At 35.3% G+C, this 22,835-nt stretch overlaps 1 protein-coding gene across 2 annotated transcripts in view; it reads right to left on the bottom strand.

Moving 5' to 3' along the window:
- Positions 1-11,577: 11,577 nt before the first annotated feature.
- The window catches only part of TTC27 (tetratricopeptide repeat domain 27), a 206,607-nt gene continuing 195,349 nt past the window's right edge, over positions 11,578-22,835 (bottom strand). Inside the window, exons 17-20 of one of the 2 annotated variants that reach the window (XM_051976129.1) lie at positions 22,146-22,343; positions 19,135-19,246; positions 15,370-15,470; positions 11,578-11,822 (exon numbers count right to left, since the gene is read on the bottom strand). In XM_051976129.1, coding sequence (XP_051832089.1) covers positions 11,700-11,822; positions 15,370-15,470; positions 19,135-19,246; positions 22,146-22,343 — 534 coding nt within the window. In that variant the 3' untranslated portion in view covers positions 11,578-11,699. The remainder of the gene's footprint in view (positions 11,823-15,369; positions 15,471-19,134; positions 19,247-22,145; positions 22,344-22,835) is intronic. The other variant, XM_051976130.1, reaches the window with a different exon arrangement.

The following is a 22,835-nucleotide window of genomic DNA, read 5'->3' as shown; positions in this document are numbered from 1 at the left end:
CTCTGTCGGGATTTCTCTACTAGAAACTTTACTTCTCTGTCAGACCTTGCCACTAAGGAATTCAGTCTTTCTATTCATGCATAGCAAAGACTGACTTCCCAATGCCAATAATAAACTTCTTTTTACCAATCCAGTTTTTCAGGTTCCTAAATTCCTTTATGAAGGACCTCTGTGTTGCCAGAAGGGAGTTTCCACAACTCCCTACCATGCACCGAATCTAAGGAGATTTAGGGGAGTCAAACCTCTTCATTTGGTTCCCTGAACCCCAAACCTGTCACTAACCTCATCATTTAACTCCCTAACCAACAGAAACCCTAATCTCATCATTAGATGAGACCTGACCGGGAACCCCGAATCTAGATCTCATCAATTTGACAGGTGAACAAACTGAGGCAAAACAGGCTTAAGTGATTTATCAATCTGATATCAGGCTATGAAGTAAACTCATAGAAACCATCAATCTTTTTATACCATCTCAGCAACAAAATACAACAAGAAGAGAAAGAAATGTCATTTAAATTAACTAAAGAAAGTACAAAGTATTTAGGAGTCCAAATACCAAAGCATATATAAGAACTACATGAATACTCTAGAGAAATAAATACAAATCTAAATATATGGAGACACAATAAGTACTCATGGATGAGTTGTGCCAATATAATAAAAATGACAAGGTCAAAGAATTTATTTATTTAATATAATACTAATCAAACTACCAAATGATTTCTTTATAGAGCTAAAAAGAAAAAATCAACAATACAAAATTAATCCAAACACTGGGAAAACATGGGATCTATCAGTACCAGATCTGAAACTATAAAACAAAGCAATTAATAGAACTGTGTGGTTCTAGTTAAAACAATAGAGAGATACGTCAATAAAACAGGTCAGTCAGTCAGCTGGTAAAGTACACATTACAGAGCTTAGTGCAACACCTGACACATTAACTGAATGATTACAGATAGAAACAAATTAATAGAACAACACAATATTGAATAAATCCAAAGTCCTCCAACTATTGGGATAAAGACTCAATATTCAACAAAAAAATGCTGAAAAAATCAGAAAAGCAGAAAATTGGGTTTAGATCATACCATATACCAAGACAAGCTCCCATGGATTTATGACTACAGTCTGAAAGATCATATCATAGATAAATTAGAGAAGCAAGAAAGGAAATAATGTTTTCAGACATGAGGGGACTTGTTTAGCTTAGCTATGCATATTTGTTACAAGGATTTTCTTTTTCTTTTCTTTCTTTTTCAATTGGGAGAAGTTGAGAGGAAGAGATAAGCTATGGATAGAATTGACAAAAAAAGAAAAAGGAAAAAAGAGAAAGAGGTCATTGAAATATTTTTAAAGGCAATGAAGAAAACAGAAAGTCCAGGTTAAAATGCAGAAAAGCAGAACAGTTTTTAAAAGTACATGTTTTAGCATTTCCACTCCTTCTGTTTTTGTCCACTTGCATTTTTGTTTTCCTTCTCAGGTTATTTTTACCTTATTTCTAAATCTGATTTTTCCTGTGCAGCAAGATAACTGTATCAATATATATATATATATATATACATATATTGTATTTAACATATACTTTAACATATTTGACATGTATTGGTCTACCTGCCATATATGGGAGGAGGTGGGGAGAAGGAGGGGAAAAGTTGGAACAGAAGGTTTTGCAAGGGTCAATGATGAAAATTTACCCATGCATATGTCTTGTAAATAAAAAGCTGTAATAATAATAAAAAAAGAAAAGCACATGTTAAATTTATCACATATTTAAAAGGAAAAGCAATTTGTAATAGGTTTGCCTTTTCATTGTACAATCTTCTTTTTCTGTTCTACTTTGTATAAGAAATTGTCATTTTTTCTAGAATTTGTTTGTAATAAAAAATAATTTTAAAATGTTATTCCTTATTTTACTTAATAATTAGGGAGAACTTGGGGTGTTATCTCAGATCCCCCACAAGAAAGGAGTCTCTTGGGTAGAGAAGACCTATCCTAGTGGTTAAAGGGAGGAAGGATATTAACTTTTGTCATCATCCTTTTTGAACCTGGAACTGGTGAAAGAGAAAAAAGATGCCTTATCACTTTGTGAGCTTTTCAAAGGCTAGAGGTCATCATATAAATGCCAATGGGGAATGGCACCCTTGGGAGCAAACCCTTATTCTGGTGCTTCATCACCAGAGCAAGAACACAGAACAACCAGAAAACAAGGAAATCCCTGGGGGATATTTACTTTCATGGGGACAGATATTCGACCAGAAAGTTGTTCCAGCTAAGGAGTTTTCACTCTGACCAAAACAATACTTGGACTGCTCATGATTATCAACAAAGAATTACAGGAGGAACAAAAGTCCCTTGGTCTGGCCATATCTATTGGAAGGACCAGAGAGAAACCTGCCTATTTGGGAGTTAAAGTGACTGATTTGGGGGAGTGAATTGCTTACTGGGGAACATTTGTTTTCTGTAATTTTAACTTTGTTTTCTTTGATTTTTCAATAAAACATTTCTTCTTTCATCCTTTTTTTAAAGGCTTTACAACTTTCTCAAATCTGTTTCCTTTTTTCCCTCATCCACCCTATTCTCTCTTGCCTATACTATTATAATAAATAGCCACTCACCTGGTCCGGTTGCTGTTTCTACCTATCTCTAATTCATTCTTCACAACATTGCCAAAGTAACCTGCCTCATACACACATTTGATTGTATTACTCTTCTCCTCAAAAACTTTCAGTGACTCCCCACCTGTTAAAAGATGAAATAAATTCCCTTCTCTGGCATTTAAGGCCCTCCATGAAGTTTGGCTCAGTCTGTTCCACTTCATTTAATTCTATATTCTGTCCCTTTCTCATCTTGCACTCAACATGCCAATCACATCAGATTGTTTCTCATTCCTTGATATTGTCCAAACTTTATTGACTCATTGCTCTTGGCCACACCAGCCAATCGTCTTCAGAAGACTTTTCTGCATCTTTAATGTCTTCCCCTTTTAAAGCCTATCCTAGTCACTGTCTTCCTCTGTGAGTACTTCAATTCAATGAATATTCAACAAGTAATTTTTTTCAAGTGTAACAACACAAAACTGCTGCAGAGTTCAGGAGGGCTGGTATAATTAGCTCTTCTCTCTAAGGTCTCAGATATCTATTAGCTGTTAGACTCTGTTCAAGTTAATTTCTGTTTTCTTCAACTTCATCATCTTCATCTTCATCATCAGCTACATCAAATAAGGATTATAATGGTACTTACTTTCCAGGGTTATTGTGAAGATACAAGAAATTTGTAAAGCACATTGGAAACTTTAGAAGTGTTACAAACATGCAAAAGGAAAAATAAGAAATTTGCAAGAGCATGATGACATTTAATATTTTAAAATTTAAAAAATAGCATTAAAATAATTTTAATACACAGTAACAAAAACAAAGTTGAGAACATTGGTTTCCTCTAAAAGTGAAGTAATAACATTGTGTCAAAAATCATCTCTGACAAAAAAATATTCTGGATTTTTCACTGTTACACAGGTAATATTAAGAAGTGGCTTTAGGGTTTGGAAGTATGGAGTAAAAAGCCGGAAATGAAACATCAGAGTCAAGTTGGAAGGAGCCAGCTAGGGGCTAAACATGTGAGTTAGCCTGTTGTAAAAGCCAGTGATGGCAAGGGAGCTGGAGGCTGGAAGATAGTCCAAAATGGGGAAAACCAAGCAGTAGGTCAGGAATTTAGGAAGGTGAGTGGTGGGGATATTTGGAGGATCAGGATGGAAGGGGAGAGGAGTCAGAACCAGTGAAGACTGGACAAGGCACCAGCCTCAAAAAAGAGTTTAGTTCTGCACCAAAGGCTATGAGAGTCAGGTGTTCTTTCTATAGTTTCTGCTATGGGCAGGAGCTATATGTAGTCCAGTGAAAAGTTTGAGTCCAAAGATCAGGGCAAGTAGGTGAAGGGGCTTGAATAGGAAGTGGAGAGCTATGAAGTTCCTGACAGGAACTACTTATTGAATTTGCTTCCCTTTCCATTTTTTAACACAAGAATAAAATGCTTGTGTAAGTAGAAACGTCAGTAAACAAGTCTGTTAGAATAGTACATTATTACACAGATTCATAAAATCAGTTAGAATACACTATATTAGCCTGAGATCCAAGAGCCCCCAAGGGATCTATAGTTAGACTTGGCAGATCCATGAACTTGTTGGGGGGAAGGGTTACATATTTATATTTGTACTGATTGCTAACTGAAATTTAGTAATTCAATAGCTTCAATTATTTTAAAACATTATTCTGAGAAAGAATCTATAGGTACTACCAGATGACCAAAGAGTCCATGACACATACATAAAGGCTAAGAATCCCTGATTTAATCCAATCCTCTTTATTATCCTGTAGCAAATGCACTATAGGGAAAATTAGGATTAGAGGTTAAGTCACACAGAGAATTAGTCACACAGCTGGGACTCACAATACCCAGGTCTTAGTCCTCCGAGACCAGAACTTTTTCCATTACTTCACACAATCTTTACTAGAGGTCAAACCACGTTCCACAAAAATGGAATAATGTATAGAAAAAAGCAATACTATTCTAGACCACATAAGGGTATTAATTTGGTCCCACAATACTCAGGATCTCACCATAATTTTATTTTAATGATTTAAGAAATCCACTTATTTTAAAGAAAAAAAAATTTTCTATTGCTTTCTATTAATCTACATTTTTTGTTTTCAGTTATTTAGATGTGCAGCACTCCATTGTGCTATGGCAGCAGCTTTTGGGCTGGAAAAGCAAGGGGGAAGATTATCACTGTAGCAGTAGTGCCAACATTCAAGATTGGAAAGCAGACACGGCATGAGGGCACACTTGTGGTAGCAGGGTGGCTGCCAAATTCTCCTGTGAGGAGATAGCAGCCATTATTAATCTACCAGCACCAATTCTCCTGAAATCTAGTTCATGCTGGTCTGTGGGACCTTTTGCCTCCTGACTCTATCTAGACCTTGAGTCCATCCTGATGCCAGATTTCTCTAGGGTTTCTGTATTGGTGTTTAAAGATTGACTTTATTGGATGTATGGGCTGAGACTGAAGGGACATTCTTGCACACAGGGAAGTAACTCATCCTCCACATTTCCTAAAACTTCAGGGTCAACACTGCTTCTGTATTTTTTGGAGGGCTAGAGGCTTTCAAGGTTTAGGCAAATAGTGGGATCACAGCCCCTTTGTCTCTACTTTGTTTCATTATGCACTAATAGTTTTCTTATTGATTTATTTTCTTATTGATTTGTATTGACTCCAGGTAAAAAGAATTGTATCTAATATCTAAGTGTGTCATTGGCTTCTGTTGAAATCTTGGGCTTGCTAGCCAATGTGCCCAATTTTGGGGTCTATAAGGAGAATTATGAGTCTTAAAAAACAACTTGGGACGATTAAAACAGAGCAGGTATAAGTAAATTCATTACTCAGGGTTTGAATCAAGGAATCTAAGGACGGAAGGGACCTCAGGGTATCATTTAATCAAAATCCCTTGTTTTGACAGACTGCTGCTGTTCACTTGCTTTCAGTCATGTCTGACTGGGACTCCATTTGCGATTTTCTTGGCAAAGATACCAGAGTGGTTTGCCATTTCCTTCAACTTATGAAGAAACTGATAAAAGTAAATTGTGTCCAAAGCCACACCACAAGATAGAGGCAGAGACTGGCCTCGATCCAAGGTCTCTGGTTGGCCTCTCAATTCAGTGTTTTTTTCTTTCCTTTTCCGTCCATTATGATGAGGCTTTGTAATTACAAAACTCACTGAAACATAGTAAGGTCAAGGATTCAAAACCTATTGAAACAAGGGACTTTAACTAAATAATCTCTAAGGTCCCTTCCAGCCTAAGGATTTTCTGAGTCAAATCCTAAGAAACACATAATACCTGTTCCATCTCAGTAGACTCAAATTGTTTTCTGGAACACATGCAATTCCCTTGTTATTATTGATTTATTTTCAGTCATGTTCAATTCTTCGTGATCCCATTTGAGATTTTCTTGGCAAAGATACTGGAGTGGTCTGCCATCTTGGCTCATTTTACAGATAAGGAAATTGAGGCAAACAGGGTTAAGTGACTTGCCCAGGGTCACATAGCTAAGTGTCTGAGGTCAAATTCAAACTCAGGGAGATGTCATCCATTCCCTAGCTGCTCTGAAATTCCCTTACAATCCCTGAACCTAACCTGGCTTTATTGATTTTAAAGCCTGAGATCTTTGTTGTGTTTGTATGAAGTGGCCAAGAGAAACAGATGCATCAGGTAATCTGGACTGAGGTAAGGAAACGGGGGAAGAGATCTGGATTAATTGCAGTTTGATTAATACTGTTATAATTTACATGTTATAATTTTCCTATTCTCCCTCTACTTTTTCCAGGAGTAAGACAGTATTTGCAGGTGGAACTTCCTTACTGTTTCCCATATGCTGTGCTTTTGTCTCAGGCTGTCCCCTCATATTTGGATTACATGTCACCTATTGTTGGAATCTTTACAAACTGTTACATCATTAGAGTTGATAGAGACAATAATTATCTAATTTAGCATGATTCAGTATCATTGATCTAATCCTATAAGGAGATGTTTTGGGCCAGAACCTGAATCAAGGTACTAAGTAGAACTAATTGATACAATGCTTGTGTTCACACCTTTACTCATTGGAGTTCACAAGTATGGGAGATTCACAAAGTTAACTGTGTCACTTTGTGAATTCACACCTCCCTTGAAGCTCTTAGGGCCAGAGAGCACTCTGGGAGAAAATCCATAATCCCTCTCTCTCGCATCCCACAATTCCTCTTTCTCGGAGGAGCATAAATAGAGCTTCAATGAGCCAGTCATGGGAGTTTTCAGAGTGAAGAAGCTACGAGAAGAGAATTCAGCTGAATTACATTGGAGAGGAGCACTCTGGGCCAGACACAGAGCACTCTGGGAGATTGAGAGCCAGAAGCCCTCTCTCAGAGGCAAGAAAGATTCATTACAACTTTGACCTTGGTGCTGGCTGGAAGCAGAGGCAGAAGCAAAGGACAAAGCTGCAAGAGCTCTGAGAGAGAGGCCTCTAAGAAAAGCTAACTGGGCTATATTGGAGACAATAAAAGATCTGAACTTTTATCACCTGGCTGCGTTTTGGGTGATTATTATTTTCAACTGCAACTAAAACTGCCTCCAGAAAACCTCCCTGAGAAAGCTGCTTTCTCCCAGAGAGAACTATTATTTTAAAAGAAGAAAATCACCATAACCTATCTCTCAGGCGTAGGCCTTTCCTCATTTTCCTCCCCAACATCTAAGAACTACATCATTTAAATTACTTGGTATTACTTTATGTATTTTATACATACAAACTGTCTCTCTCCAATAGAATGTAAACTTCTGGAAGCCAAGTACTGTTTGATTTTGTGTAGTAATCACTTAATAAATGTTTGTTGAATTAATTCCCCTGCAGGTATCTAATTTTAAAATTCAGGAATAGACAGAAGTCAAAATGCCATCAATATCACTATGTTTTTTAGGATATAGTACATCTTTAAAGAATTTTCTCCTTTGGAGCAAATACTTTTCTATTTAGGCATTTCTGAAAAGGAAATATTTGTTAGTTGCTACTTAAATAACCAGCGATGACTGCTATATGCCTGGAAATGAAACCAAAGCAAAGTCCAATATGAATAGTTGCACAGCTTGAGGGTCATCGTGGTTTTCTTGAGATAGTCAAAGAACTTGAGGAAAGCCTTTAAGACATTGAGTGTATTCTCTGTGGGAGATTTGTGGAAGGTTAGACACAAATCCCAAAGGACTTGGGAAGGGCTTTCACCCTTTACCAATGAGATCACAGATCTATTCTTAACTGTGCCTCAGATCTATGCCTTTTACATCTCATACTTGTCAAGCTGATTTTTTTGAACCCAAGGGCAAGATTATTTTTGTCTCTATTGAATTATGTTATTAGATCCAGCCCAGTGCACTAGCCTGTCAAGATATTTTTGTATCCCAATATTAGCCTATGATGTGATCATTTTCCCACCTAGATTTGTAGTAGTTGAAAATTCTATAAACATGAGATTTGTATCTTTATCCACGTCATCATTGTCCCCCCATTTTTTCCCCAAATACTATGGATCTCTGGGAGATTTGTACCTTTATCCACGTCATCATCGTCCCCCCCATTTTCCCCCAAATACCACAGATCCCTGAAAAGCTTCTATCAAGATAAAATCAAACTATTATGACTATTTTGAGTCCAGCACCAAATCCAACTCCAAATCCATCTAACTGTAGTCATATAACTAATCTCTCTATCAATTCCACAAAAAACATTAAATCAAATGCTTAACACTAGAAGAACTAGAGCCAAGATTATGGATCAGAGGCAGTCACCCAGTTGAACTCTCCCACCATTCCCTTCCATACAATTTTAAAATAATGCCTTAAATCAAATTTTGGAACAGCAGAGCCAACAAAAAGTCAGGGTGAGATTTTTTCTGGCCTAAGAAAACTTAAGTTGGCAGAAAAAGTATGAGTGTTACTCAAGGTGGAGGTCTGGTGGGGGGGAGGTCCACTCTGGAACCTACAGACTCAGCAACAACTACCCCACAAGCACCTCTTAAGAAGCCCTATGCCAAGAAAACATGAGGGGGTTAGACAACTGCTCAGAAAAGATTATAGAGGATCCTTTTGCTGGCACTGGGTATAGCTGATGCTGATTGGCAACACTATTGTCCATTGGGTCACAGAGAGAAATGCTGGTGATCTCACAAGGGAGCAGGGATCTGGTCATAGTTCCAAAGCAGAGAAGAGCACTGGCATGTGTAGCTACAGAGGAGCAGGAGAACCTGCTCCAGGAGACTCTTCCAAGATCACATCAGTTTGGAAACACCAAGAACTTCTAGCCCCCCATAATTAGCTCTAAAAACAGCAACACAAAAAAGCCTGAAGCTTGGAACATTGCCTCCCCACCCCTAAATGAAAAAAGCCCAACTTTAAGATATAATTCAAAGTCAAGAAATAGGCTCGAACAATGAGAAAAAACTACCAGTATGGCAGAAATGAGTACATAAACTCAGAACAAGCCATTAATGTGAAAAAAGCTACAGTCTCAAAGGAAAAAAAAAAAATGCTAATTAGACTTAAGTCCAAAAAGAATTCCTAGTTAGTTCCTAGAATTAAAGAAAGAAATAAGAATGATAGAGGGAAAAAATTGGGAAAAGAATTTAGAGTGATACAAGACAATTATGAAAAGAGGATTAACAGTTTAGTAAAAGAGGAACAGACACAAAAAATCCTTTAGAATTATGCATATCCTTTGACACAGCAATATCATAACTATTACATTTGTATCAACAAGAGATCAAAGAAAAAGCAAATGGAACCCATATATACACAAATATTTATGTCAGCTCTTTTTGTGGATGGCAAAGAATTAAAAATCTAGGGGATGCTCATCAATTGGAGAATGGAACAAGTTGTGGCATATGATTTGATGAAGTATTATTTTAAGAAATGATAAAAGGAATGGTTTCAGAAAAACATGTCAAGATCTATATGATCTAATGTAAAATGAAGTGGGAAGAATGGGAAGATCATTGTCAGTAACAGCAACATTGTAATGATGAACATTGAGTGCAAATTAGACTATAGTTTTCTCATTTTCTTTTTCTTGTTTTTTTTAAAATGTAACTAATGTAGATATATATTTTGCATGGTTTCACATGCATAAGTGATTATATTGCTTGCCTTCTTTACAAGGAGGGAAGAGAATAAGAGGAATAATGAGAATTTGGAATTCGAAATTTAAAAATTAAAGAATGTGAAAAATGGTAAAGAATTTTTTAAAAGTTGAAAAAAAAAGAAAATGAGCTCTTATAAGAAAATATTGAGTAAGCAGTTTAGTGGGTAGAAATATCTGGGTTTAGTATTTTTTTTTTTTTTTGCTGTATATTGAGTTGCATGACCCTGTACAAATCCTTTAACCTCTTACTGTCCCAAGGTAATTCTCTCAGCCTATAAATTGCAGAGAAGATACTGATCTACATTAGTAGAGGGGTTACTTCACCAATAGCTTCCCACAAAAATGAAATCATAAAGGGGGAAAAAGAGTGAGTAAATGTGCATCCAACTAAGATGAGCTTGATGATTACTGCTCCTTGCCTATGGAATAAAATATAAAATTCTTATTGTTTGTCCTTCATACTCAAAAAGGACTAATGACATCAAAAGTGGAAATTAAAATACAGTGTATCTGACAGTGGCTTAGTCTCACCAAAACAAGTACCACAGACTGGGCACAAATGGTCTGTCTGAACATTTGGGATAGAGCTATCTCTAGATCTACACATCTAATATTTCCTTTGTGACACTGCTTTGCTCACAGAGCACAGAACTTTCTTTGATGGTTCCAGATGGTTACCAGAACCTGGAAATCTTCTGTCAAGATGAAATCAAACTATTAATGACTATTTTGTGTCCGGCACCAAATACAATTCCAAATCCATCTAATTGTAGTCACATAGCTAATCTCTATCAATTCCAAAAAAAAAGCATTAAATTTGGGTGGTCCCCCAAAATTTAAGAGAACAAGAGGACAGACTTTAACAAGTTGGATAGTTTTCCCAAGAAGGATGTATTGAAAAACAGAGGAAAAAATCATTCTATTTGTGAGAACAGTAAGTGGGATTATGAAAGTAATGACACTAGTCAATCTAGCACAGTATCAAAAGCAAAAGACCAGACTTAAATTTCACAAGATCTCAAATTTTTGTATATAGACTATCTGACTGTTCCTCACCATAGTATTTGCATACATTAATGTGAAACATTTTGCCCTGGCATTTTTACAAAGATTCATGATTTATAATCTTCACTCACAAAAACCTTATGAAATGGTCATTTTTTAGGACAAGCAGTGTAGATATATAAAGAGAGAGAACAGTGGATAGACAGATTGATCAATTTATCTATCTCTCTATTTGTATACTGTCTGTCTGAAAAAATTATCATTTCATAAGGTTATTGAGTATATACTATAAATCATGCATTCTTGCAAAAATTCCAGGGTAAAATGTTTCATAGTAACATTTGTGCAAATAAAACTAAACACAGGCAACTAGGCTCCCACTCAGTTGCCAATGGTTTAGTTAGAATTCAAGTGAAACATGTTCTTTTCACAAGTCCATGTTTCTCATTTTGTCAAACCTATATTCTTATGACACAACTATATAATCTTTTAAAAGTATAAAGACTTCCATCTTCAGATCTTTTTTTTTTTTTTAATCATTTGTGGACAACTTAGAAGCCAATGTAATCACTTTACAATCTGGTAGTCATCTCTCACTCTGTCCCACTCTATCCCCCAATTTAGACTAATCTTTCCAAATAACAACCCAATTAATGTTCAGCTGAGACAACAAACTCCATGCCACAAAGAGCTGTCATTTATTCCCTCATAATGCTCCAAAACTTTATGAATAATAAAACATATTTTATCCCACAGTGCCTAGATCCTTAAAAAAAAAAAAAGCTCATTTCAAAAGCTTGAGGAGTCTAAGAAAATCTAATGGGGGTGAGGGCAAGAGGGAGAATATTCAACAATAACAACAAAAAAATAGGACTTTTATTTAATGTTTGCTTTGTGATACAGAAGCACAAGAGTGACTGCTGAAGAACAGATATCTTGTTGAATCATCTCTTTCCAGTGCTTGTCCCTTGACAGCTCAATATTGATTCCTTAGTTGGTTGCTCATGTCTTGGAGTTCTGTTATCAAGATGTCCATTGTAGTCATTTCCTCAGCTAATTCAGGGGAAATCTCACCACTTGCCAAATCCACAAAAAGCTGCTGCAATATTTGGAAAGAAAAAAAACATACACATACATACATAAGGGTTTTGTTTCAAAAGACACCTGGACACTACCATTTCCCACCCTCACTCCTTTCCAAAATAGTTTTACGTTTATTTATACATATACCTGCAGGTGGTATGACTGAAGTAAAGTGATAATATGGGCCACAGGAATTGAAAGTTCTGATACAATGGAAGGTCGGGATACCCAAAGGTTAAAGAATAAAGCATCAGAGGAAGTCTGGGGACTGATGGGAAAAGTAAGCCAAGTTCTAAATCCTAGAGAAAGGGGAGTGACTCAGAAGTGGCTAAATAATGATAGCAACGAGGAACTAGACAAATGATACAGACAGGTACAGTGAAGCGCAAAGAAAAAGTTAGTGAGACAGAGAGAAGGGCAGGAAATCGAAGCGGGGAACAAGGAATAGAGAGATTCCTTCTTCTAAAACTCCATGTGGTTTGGGGACACAATTCAATCCAACAAGCATTTATGTGCCTACTATGTGCCAGATCTATGTAATGAGTGCTAGGAACACAAGACAAAATACACACACAGTTCAAGGGAAACAATATGTGCAAAGACAAATAAAAAATATAAAAAGTAAATATAACAATTTCAATGAGGAATAGGAAAGGAGAACTCTGACAATTGGGCATATCAGGAAAAGTTGGCATTTGAGCTTAGCCTTGAAGAAAGTTAGGAATTTGTAAGAAGCATCTTAATATTTAAATTCATCAAGCATTGAATGAGGAACAATTAGATAGTACTTGGCTCTCCTATGTTTCTTTGACTTGATTTCCTGTATTTTCTCAACTGGTTGCTAGATTAAGTGTATTTAGTGGAGGTATATCCATGCAGCCATCCTAATTTCATTCCTATAAAATGTACAAAAATGGCCTCTTTTTTTTAGGGTCTCTTACTGCATATGTGAGTTTGACATCTCAATTTATATGGGAAGGGAAAAGAGGCATATGTCTATTATTAAATCATATATAATTGGAAACCTCAAACTAAAATGCCAGGAGGAATTTTTTCCTGCCTTTTTCAGATGATCTAATGAAAAAGAATGAGAACAAAAATCTAACCCAGACAATCATTCCCGGCCTCACATCCACTTTTTGGAAAGTCCATCATCACAAAGCAAGACTTTTCAACTAAATGTAAAAATTCATTATGAATACAGGGTTATACTAAAATAGGTGCTCAAGATATTAGACTTATAAAGTAGAAGTTTTACGAGTGAAGGAAGGCTCTTCCACTGAAAGGGAGACTACAAGTGAGAATTTTTAAATATACATACAAAAATACTGCTACTTTCAAGTTCACTTGTTACTGTCAGTAATAATAATATTCACTGTCATTAAGACTAGTATCAATTAACAAATGAATCTTGGGAGAACTCATACTCATTTAATAAAAATCAAAATTTCTTTTAATTATTCATGAACCTGTTCAGATTGTCTTAATGAAGGGGGGGCGGGAGGAAGCAAATACTTTCAATTTTCAGACAGTGAAATTTTTCTTCAAAAGCTTAATTTCTTGTTCTTAAATTCAGTAAACTTTCCAGTGCTAAACACTGGATGTTAAATTTGTTTTTGTTTTTTTTTACAACAGTAATAAATGTTTTCCACTTTGGAAATTAAATGCAATACCTTAATTCCTCAGAACAAAGAAAACTTTTATTAATTATTCATCATATGTTATGGTCTTTAAAAGAATATGCACATACTATAGTTTTTCTTTACAATTTCAAAAATGCAGGACACATCACAGACATAGTTGCATGATCATATACTAAGGATGGTTTACATATATTTTGAATTCTTGTTTTTATTTTCCATTTTTTAAAAATGTAATACCCATGATATGAACATAAGGGAGGATGAATACTATGACCTACCACAATATCTCTTCAGGTCAAACAATCAGATAACTAAGGAATTGAGGAAATGATGAGCAAAGATAATAGAACAGAGGGAAAAAAACTAAGAGCTCTGGTTAAGCATAGTTATGCTTTTAATAAAGGATGAAGGCTTTGCTTAAAAATTGTTCCATTTCAAATTTTAAAAAAATTTTCTGTAAGAAAAGGATGGAATTTGTTAAGCAAAATTTGCATAAAACTTTTTACTAACAGCAAAGTTAAGTGGTAAAATTCTAAAGACTCCAGATATTGCTGAGGAGAGTTATTAATGAATAATCCTTAGAATTATTTTTAAAAACAATACCAAAAAAAGCTACTACTTTCTACCCAAATAGTGACTTTCAAAGGAAAGTGAGGGTACATTTAAAGGATGCTACCTGTAAAAACAAAACCTGATTGAAAGAATCAACTGCCAAGTGGCTTCTGGCTGCCAAGTGTACCTAAGATAAACTAATCTTGATCAAGGAATCCTGAGGGGGCTAAAACTAGGTGCAGCTTTGAGCTCTGGCTGAACAGGAAACAAAGGGCATATAATAGGAGACTAAATCGAAAAGGTAGGTAGAAAAAAATGTCTTTTCTGTAAATATTTCAGGTATGAACTTCTGGGAAAGGTAAAGACAAGATTCTAAGTAGAAAAGTTAAGTCAGCTATTTATCAGTGCTAAAGAGGGAAAAGAAAAGCTTCACTTTGATAAAGGGCAAAGAGAGCTAGTTAAAAGGCCCATCTGAAGCGGCTTTCTCCCAAACAAAGGAAGACATATAGATACCTCCTCTCATGAGTATACTCTAAAAAACTATCTGATTCTAAAAGGGAATTAAAGTCAGTTTGTGGCCCAAGATTAAGTGACTATTGATAAAAAAAAAGAATAGAAAAAGAACAAACATATGCTTAGATATTATATTTCTTTATATTTTGTCTCCAGTGTTATTTTAAGGTTAGTCAGCTCAGTTTATGTTTAATCAATACGGATTAATAAAATTTTCTTTTCTTTCTAAAATTCATTAATTATTTTGAAATTTGATTTCATTATGTGAACATGTTCTTTTAATAAACAATCATACTTTTATGGAGAAGCAAATAGGCTACATTGTGTACCTTAGTTTCTGACCCAACCATATTCATAGTCTAATTCTTGAATCTTTATTTTATTTAATAATTAATAGGCAAATATTTCACAAATTGTGAAGGCATTATTCTAGTGTAAGCAATCATCATCATAATCATCATTAATACCATCTACTTGGTAGCAATTATTCAATCTGTAGGCTTTGGGCCCAAGAGTAATCAACAAGCATTAAAAAAGGATGTTTTCTTAAAAATTCAAATGTATTTCAATGATGGAAATTTCTCCTAGACTCCACAAAGATCCCTGATTTGGAAGAGAAGGAAGGGTTTAAAAGCAATCATATCAGGGCAGCAAGGTAGCACAGTGGATAGAGTAACAGCCCTGGAGTCAGAAGACCTGAGTTCAAATCCACCTTAGACACTTACTAGCTCTGTGACACTGGGCAAGTCATTTAACCCTGATTGCCTCCCAAAACCCCAAAATAAATGCAATCATGCAGATTTATAGACACCATTTATAGACTGTGTCTCTAAGAAAGAAACAATCCAGTCTCACCTTAGCTTTGGATGACAAACCACGTAAGTTGAGTCGAGCTGATGAAAGAATCTGTACTGCTTCTTGAGGATCTGACTTGTTCTTACTGCAGTGCAATGCCACTGGATGTTATATAGGAGAAAAACAATCAATCAAAATCAAATAAGAAGCATATGTGCTAGCAACAGTGATTTTTAATAATAACACTATATCCAATACCCCTCAGAGAGTATTTCAACATGAAAGCACAATTGAAACTTTGGGGAAACTGCCATAATTGTCTACACAATTTTCATATTTTCAAAGAAACTCTACTCCTAGGACATGAATTTCAAAAAAATTCAACATTAGTGAGCTCCCATCCCCTTCCCAGGAAGCAGCTACAAACATAATTTACCCTACCAAACAGTAGTAAACATTAAGTGAAAGAGTCTTTAGAGATCATGTCATTGTAAAGATGAAAGACCGGAAGCTCAGCAAAGTAAGTAGCATATCCAAAGTCACCAAGCAATAGGTTAAAGAGTTAGGATTCAACACTAGGTGAACTGACTCAAAATGTAATGCTCTTTCTATAGTACCAAGTTGCCTGCAGGTATGAGAAATTCATATAAAAAGTTGTGAAAAAAAGTAATCCTGGAAGTTTTTCTATGACTTTTTTTTGTTTTCCTTTAAATATTATACCAGTAAGAACTCAACTAGGGCAAGAGAGAAGTTTTTCTCTTTTAAAAATACTTCTAGACAATGAACTATGCCTAGCACTCTATAGTATTGACCAGACTTCAAGTGCTGAAGGGATTCTGAATAATGAGTAAGACCAAGATTTTTTTTTAATGTGATAAATGGGCAAATGTAATAGAACAATAGAATGTATTTTACAGCATAGTGCAAACCTATCCTAGCTAAGGTCTTTGGGCTTTTTAAATCTCTATCAACTTTGTATCAGAAAGAAGTATGATTTTCATTGTTTATTTTCAGTCCTCCAAAATGAGAAAATCAAATCCTCTAAGGTAGAAGCAAAACTCAAAGGTATACTCTGCCTCTCTCATTTTTAAATTAGATCATAAATACACACATAGAAACACTGAAAAAACTTTCCAAATATGACACGAGAGATTTCAAGAATATTGCACTTTCCTATTGACTACTTTGAAAATATCCACCCATTGTGAAATAGCATGCAAAAATATGATGCAGTTTGAGATCTAACACCCCTTCCACCCAAAATTGTAAAGTAAAACTGACAACAAAACAGATGAGTGAACAATGTCAGCCCCTTGTGCAAAAAAGCCCAAATCATCCAGGCGAGATTGCCCTTACCAAATCTTTTGAAGATTAGAGCTGCCTGCTTAGAATGCATTATGCACAAGAAAAACATGTTTATTTTCCCTTGATAACATGCAATTAACTAGATAAATAGAAGGGTATTCAAGAAAAAACAGTCATAGAGTAACAATTCTTATTCTCTACTGGCAAATGAATTTGCATTGACCCAAGAAAATATTCACAGAAAAGATCATAAACCCAGATTTCTATAAATCTGAAGTGGTTCATTTGATGCTTCTTCAAAGGTCATGTATCTTTTTTTCCACCACGATATTTTCTTCATTAGGGCTGTTCAACATATACTGAAAATACACTAAAGCCTATAATGAAATCAAGAAAAGAAACCCTTGTTTTCCCCAAAGTATTAAAATTCAGGTTGGAAAAATACTGAACTATTTGTAAATTATAACCAATATAAATAGCTGATAGAGTGTAAGGTTAGGAATTAGATCCATGATTTCTTTGGAGTAAGAAACTTTTAGATGAGGAAGTTCTAACCAATACAGGTGAGTAGCTTCTCTACAACTTAAGAGTTTTAGACAGATGTTTCACCAGGGTCAGAGAAAGAAGGTACATCAAAGTCTAGATTTGAATCCAAGCATTCCAAATCCAAAGGCCAGATCTTTATCTACTATGCCATGATGTTTCTCAACACTAAGTTGGAATTTTTTTTAGAGTATTCATTAAACCTGTATGTTTACACCTATACGGCTTTAAAAGTCAATTGCCTGATCATGACAAACACATCCTGAGCCTTTCGTGTCAGGGATTTCCTGAAAGAATTTTCCTTTGTAGTTGAAAAACTAGCTGAAAACTGCTGAAAAAAAAAGAATATTTTGTAAAAGATGTCCCATTCGTTGTGCACAACTTTGCATTATGTTATTTTCTCAAGAATTTGATAATAATCATATCCATTTGGATAGGTAGACAACTGTTTTGCAAGAAGTGTTGGATGGATGTTGAACAAAGAATTTCTGAGAAGATATGCACAAGGTAAACGGGCTGAGATGGGCTGTGATTTGTGTGGTGAAGGAAGTGCCTATATGTGTAAGGACATATTTTAGCTATGTAATATGGTCACCTGAAAATTTTCTTAGTTGGTATTTCAGGAACTTCTGCCCTTTTTTTGGAGCTGAATTAACTACATAGGCCCTCCATCTGCTTAATTACAAGATTAAAGAGGTTTACACAAGTCATTAGATTTCATTGAGAGGTCAACAAATACTTCATTATCTCCCTAGTTCAGGAAAAGTCTGAAAAAGAAATCTAATCCCAGGTGGAATGAACAGCAGGGAGGAGTTAGGCAAAATTCTAAAACAGGGCATCTGGACAGCTTCCTAATCCCCTGATTCAGGTCTTTAAAATGTGACTTCATTATATTTTTTGAAGCAGATTCCCAGGATATCAGATACACCCATGCTGAAATACAAGTAAAAATACTTATCACTAAACCCAAAGGACAGATTTTTGGAACATCCACTTTTCTGTACCCACCCATTAGTATAAATAATAAAAAGTTGACATTTGGGATTCACTGTGAACACAGACATACTTGCAGCAAACAATGTAAGCTCCTAGGGAGTATATTTTCTTCTTTTAGATATAACAGTTTTAGAGCTGCCATGACTATAGGAGTCTGTAAATCCTCATAAAGCGAATGTTCCTTTATAAATGAGTAAAAGAAGGCAGGAAGCAACAAAATTGTTGGCCTAATATTTCCATTTAAGTAAAATTGAGCCATAAAAATTGGTCTTCTATGTAAAAGGCCAAATTCAATTTAAAAATATGGCTATCTATGAAAACAAATGGTAATAATAGTTTAATGTGGCACAGCATCCTAGATTTAAAAAACATTTTTTCATTTGATTCTTTTAGTGAATTCATAATCAGATGAAGTATTATAGATGAGCAAACATGCTCAAAAGGAGTAAAATAATTTGACCAAGATCATCTGGTTCATATGTTGGAAAACTAGGTTTTGAAACAAGGGCTTCTCTTTCTGAATCCAGTGTTCTTTTCTCACAATAAATGTCTATAAAACAATAAATTCCAAGACCCTTTTACTTCAAAAAGTTTTCAATGCAGGAAAATCTCTGGCCACTAAATTACTTACAACTAATTAGGTTCTAAAATTAACTAGTAAGTAAATAGTGTAACTTTGTTTTTAGCAGGTAGGTGGTACAGTGAGTAGATCAAAGGAGTTGAAATCAGAAAGACCTGAGTTGAAATCCTGCCTCAGACACTAAATATTGACCTTAATCTCTCTATGCTTTGGTTTCTTTACTGGCAATCTGGTAATAACAGCACCTACATCCTAAAGTTGTTGTGAGATAGATGAGTTAACACATATAAACTGCTTTGCAAAAAGTAAATCACTATATAAAAGCTAGCTTTTATTATTATTAGTGAAGTTCATAAAAGTGAGAAATGATTATAAAATGTTGCAATATATGAAAAATATACCATGTGCAAGTTCTACGGCCCCTTTAACAATTTCCTTGAATGAAGCAATGTCTTTCTCCCAAGAATTGGAGTGTGTATCACATTTATAAGCCTTAGTGAGATACTGGAGGACCTAGAGAAAGAAAAAATGCAATATTATCAGCAAAACAAAAATTTTTTCTTTAAACTTTGTATTGCCTGAAAATCACATGGAATTAATTCCAATCTGAAAAATTGCATTTGTGCAATAATTAGTTCTCTGTTACTCATCACAATGAAGAGCATAGTAGCATATTGGACAGAAAATAGTCATTGACATACAGAACCATACATGCTTACTTAGATAGACCCTCCTCTCCAGAACACAAAGGAACCGAGGCTCCAAAAACTTACATGATCAAATAAGAGTCAGGAATGGGACTCAGAGATAATTCTGAGTCTACTGATTGGGTTCTAATCTCATAGATTTTGTATTACTCAACAGCAGTCTCTTTCTCTCTGTCAGAGGATATAAATAAAATAGGTCAAAATTAAAGCACTTAAGAGGTCATCCAGACTAAGCCCCTTATTTCATACATGAAAAAGCCAGGGCCAAAAAGCTCTAAGCAATAGAATTAGAGGTCTTAAGTTTGTATTCTGGCTTGGCCTCACTACTGTGTGGTCTTAGGAAAGTCATTTTACTGGAATCAGTTTCCTCATTTGTAACATGGAGATCACAGGAGAAAAGATTCAGAGTTGAAGGAAGCTCCGAGCTCCCCTAATCCAATCCCCTTATATTAGAGATACAGAAAAGGAGGTCAAGAGAGGTGCAGACAACTGTCCTCAGGTGTGTAAGTAGGAAGAATTAGGATTTGATCATAAGGTCTCCCTAATTCTGAGTCTGGTCTTATTCCACCCTCTCATACTGTACTTACAGTCACAGCTGATTGTCTACATCAGACAGTTGGTGGAAGGATCCAAAAAGAGAATTTATGAGCATTACTTATGGGCCTTAAAGGATATAATTAACAGTTATTGTCATTTATGAAGACATTTGTGATGATGGTGAATGCCCAAGGCCAGACATTTAGTGAGGAGCACAGAGATTTTGAATCCACTTCACTTATCTGTTTTAAAAAAGTCTATCACTATGTGATTGTGTTTGTGCCTGCATGTGTGTGTTTCGGTCTTCCGTGAACAGATAGGACAGGGAGAGAAATCATCTTCATGTGTAGAGAGCCAAGACAGTGGGAGAACTCTGGGGAAGGTATAAGACCCTTCAGCCCAGAGGGCTGAATACAGGCAATACAGGTCTGCTATATAAGATACATAAAAACTGAATTAAAATGCTTAAGCACAAAAGTCATTTCCCAATAAATAATGTTCAAAAGAGATTAAAAGACAGTTTTCAAAAGGAAGAAACTCAACTTACCAATAATCAAAAGAAAAAAATACTCCAAATAACTATTAGAAAGATTCAAATTAAATTATTCCTGAGGTCTTCTTTTACAGATCAGCAAAAAAGACAAAAAAGGAAAATGGCAAGTGCTGAAAAGACCATAGGAAAACAGGCACATTATCGCACTTTTCATACAGTGATGAATTGATCTAGTCATTCTGGAAAGGGATTTAGAATTAGTTCCCATCAAAGTCACTGCACTGTGTCTAAGCTATGAACCAGAGCTATCACTAGACTTATACTCCCAAAAAAAGAGGAAACAGTCTTCATGTGTACAAAAAATTCAGCAGCTCATATTTGTGATGACCACGTATTTAAAATCAGCCAGAGTCAGGAATTCAGGTTAAGGGAAAAATCTTCAATCTTTATTCTTTTTGAGGTGAAGGGAGATTGCGATAGCAATATGGGCAGCTGTGATAGGAAGCCAGCTAGTAGAGGAGGATTGGAGGTGAAGGGCTGTCGCGATAGCAATACGAGCAGCTGTGACAAGACGCCAGCCAGCAGCCTTCCTTCCCCTTCCTTTTCCACTCCCCTGCCTCCACCCACCCAAAACGTCATTTCCTATACAACACATCAGGACTTGCACAAAGAGTGGGCGAGGCCATTCTTTCTCCAAGCTTATATATTAATAGAATATGGTCCAATTACTATTTAGCCTCATGTGCTTGGGACCTCAGTGCATCAACTCGAGCCTCAGCCCATTACACATATTGTTGTAGCAAAGAACTGGAAACAAAGAAGGTTCCCACCAACTGGGGAATGGCTAAAAAAAAAATAAGGCATATGAAAGTAATAGAATAGTACTGTGCCTTAAGAAATAATAAGAGATAGCTTCAGACAAATCTAGAAAACTTATATGAACCGATGCAGAGTGAAGTGAGCAGATCCAAAAGAATAAAACACACAATAACAACACTGTAAAGAAAAAGAACTTTAAAAGATTTAAGAACTGATCTCTCTCTCTCTGTGGAGAGAGAGAGAGAGAGAGAGAGAGAGAGAGAGAGAGAGAATATAGCAAATGTATAGATTTGTTTTGGTTTAACATTATTATTTGTCATAAAGAATACACTTTTCCTTTTTTATTTCTAGGACGGGATGTTGGAGGATGAGATGAGTTAGTGTTGTCAATTTTTTTTTTTTAAAGAGTCATTGAAGCACTTTAAAAATGTATAGAAAACTAAGGAAAAGCAGGACAACTTTAAAACTTGCAGGTTGATTTATTATATACTTCTTTATACAACAAGTTGCATATACTAGAATTTAGTAATTTCTCTCTCTCTCTCTCTAGATATATATACATATATATATATATATATATTCATTCATATTCTTCCCCCCCCCCCCCCAATTCTAATTTGTAAATAAAAAATACTATTTTGGAGGGTTTGCTAAGTTTAAAAAAATTGTAATAAAATGAAGATAGATGTTGGGATAAATGGCTTCAAAGATACTTTCCAGTTATACATCAATATTAATAAGATTTTAATTTTCAAACAAATTCTCCCTCTGTCCAACCAAGAAAACAGATCAATGCATGACTGATTTATTGCATCGTAGATTATGAAATAACATCCAAGAGAATGTTAAAAGTTACCTTTTCATTTTCATCAGGATTATCACTCTGACCATTCCCATATATTTGTGCATACAACCTCCAGATCTCTCCATCATTTGTTACTCTTGAAGTCACTCTGCCAAACAATTCCCGTAATTTCCCTTTGAGGCCAGTTGCAATATCTCCACTACGATCAGTCATTCCATCAGTGACTGCCCTGACCAGAATCTTTAGAACCTTATGAAAAAATGCATATTAGTAAATTACAAAAATATCATGTAATTTTGTTTAATAGGTTTACTTTCAAAAGTTCTTTTCTAGAATATATATGTACTAAGATCAGAAATTAAACCTATATTCAAAAGACTATTACATGCAAAGTATTAAATCAGCTTTTGTAGAGGATATTTATTTATATATTTAATATACATATGTATATGTATGTATGTGTATATATATATATGTACAAAAGGCCAGTGATTGCCTCTTCATATGGGTGGGATGCCAAAAATCTATCCCCAAGTTTTAGCATTATGTGGGCCTAAGAAGAACAAAGGAATACCCATGTATGCCTTGATACAGTGTAAATTTCCTCTATCTTGAATCGATGGAGGTTGATGGGAGGAGGTAGAAAAACCATGTTTTTGCAGTCCCACAGAAGGGCAGAATCAGCATTAGCAATGCCAGAGAGTAGCAAGAAGATATGTGCCTACAGACAAGTCAGATATA

This window comes from Antechinus flavipes, chromosome 2 (assembly GCF_016432865.1).
Source record: "Antechinus flavipes isolate AdamAnt ecotype Samford, QLD, Australia chromosome 2, AdamAnt_v2, whole genome shotgun sequence".
In the NCBI taxonomy this organism is placed as follows: Eukaryota; Metazoa; Chordata; class Mammalia; order Dasyuromorphia; family Dasyuridae; genus Antechinus; species Antechinus flavipes.
The sequence above is the reverse complement of the archived record's forward strand: the minus strand, read 5'-3'. Positions and strand labels throughout refer to the sequence as shown.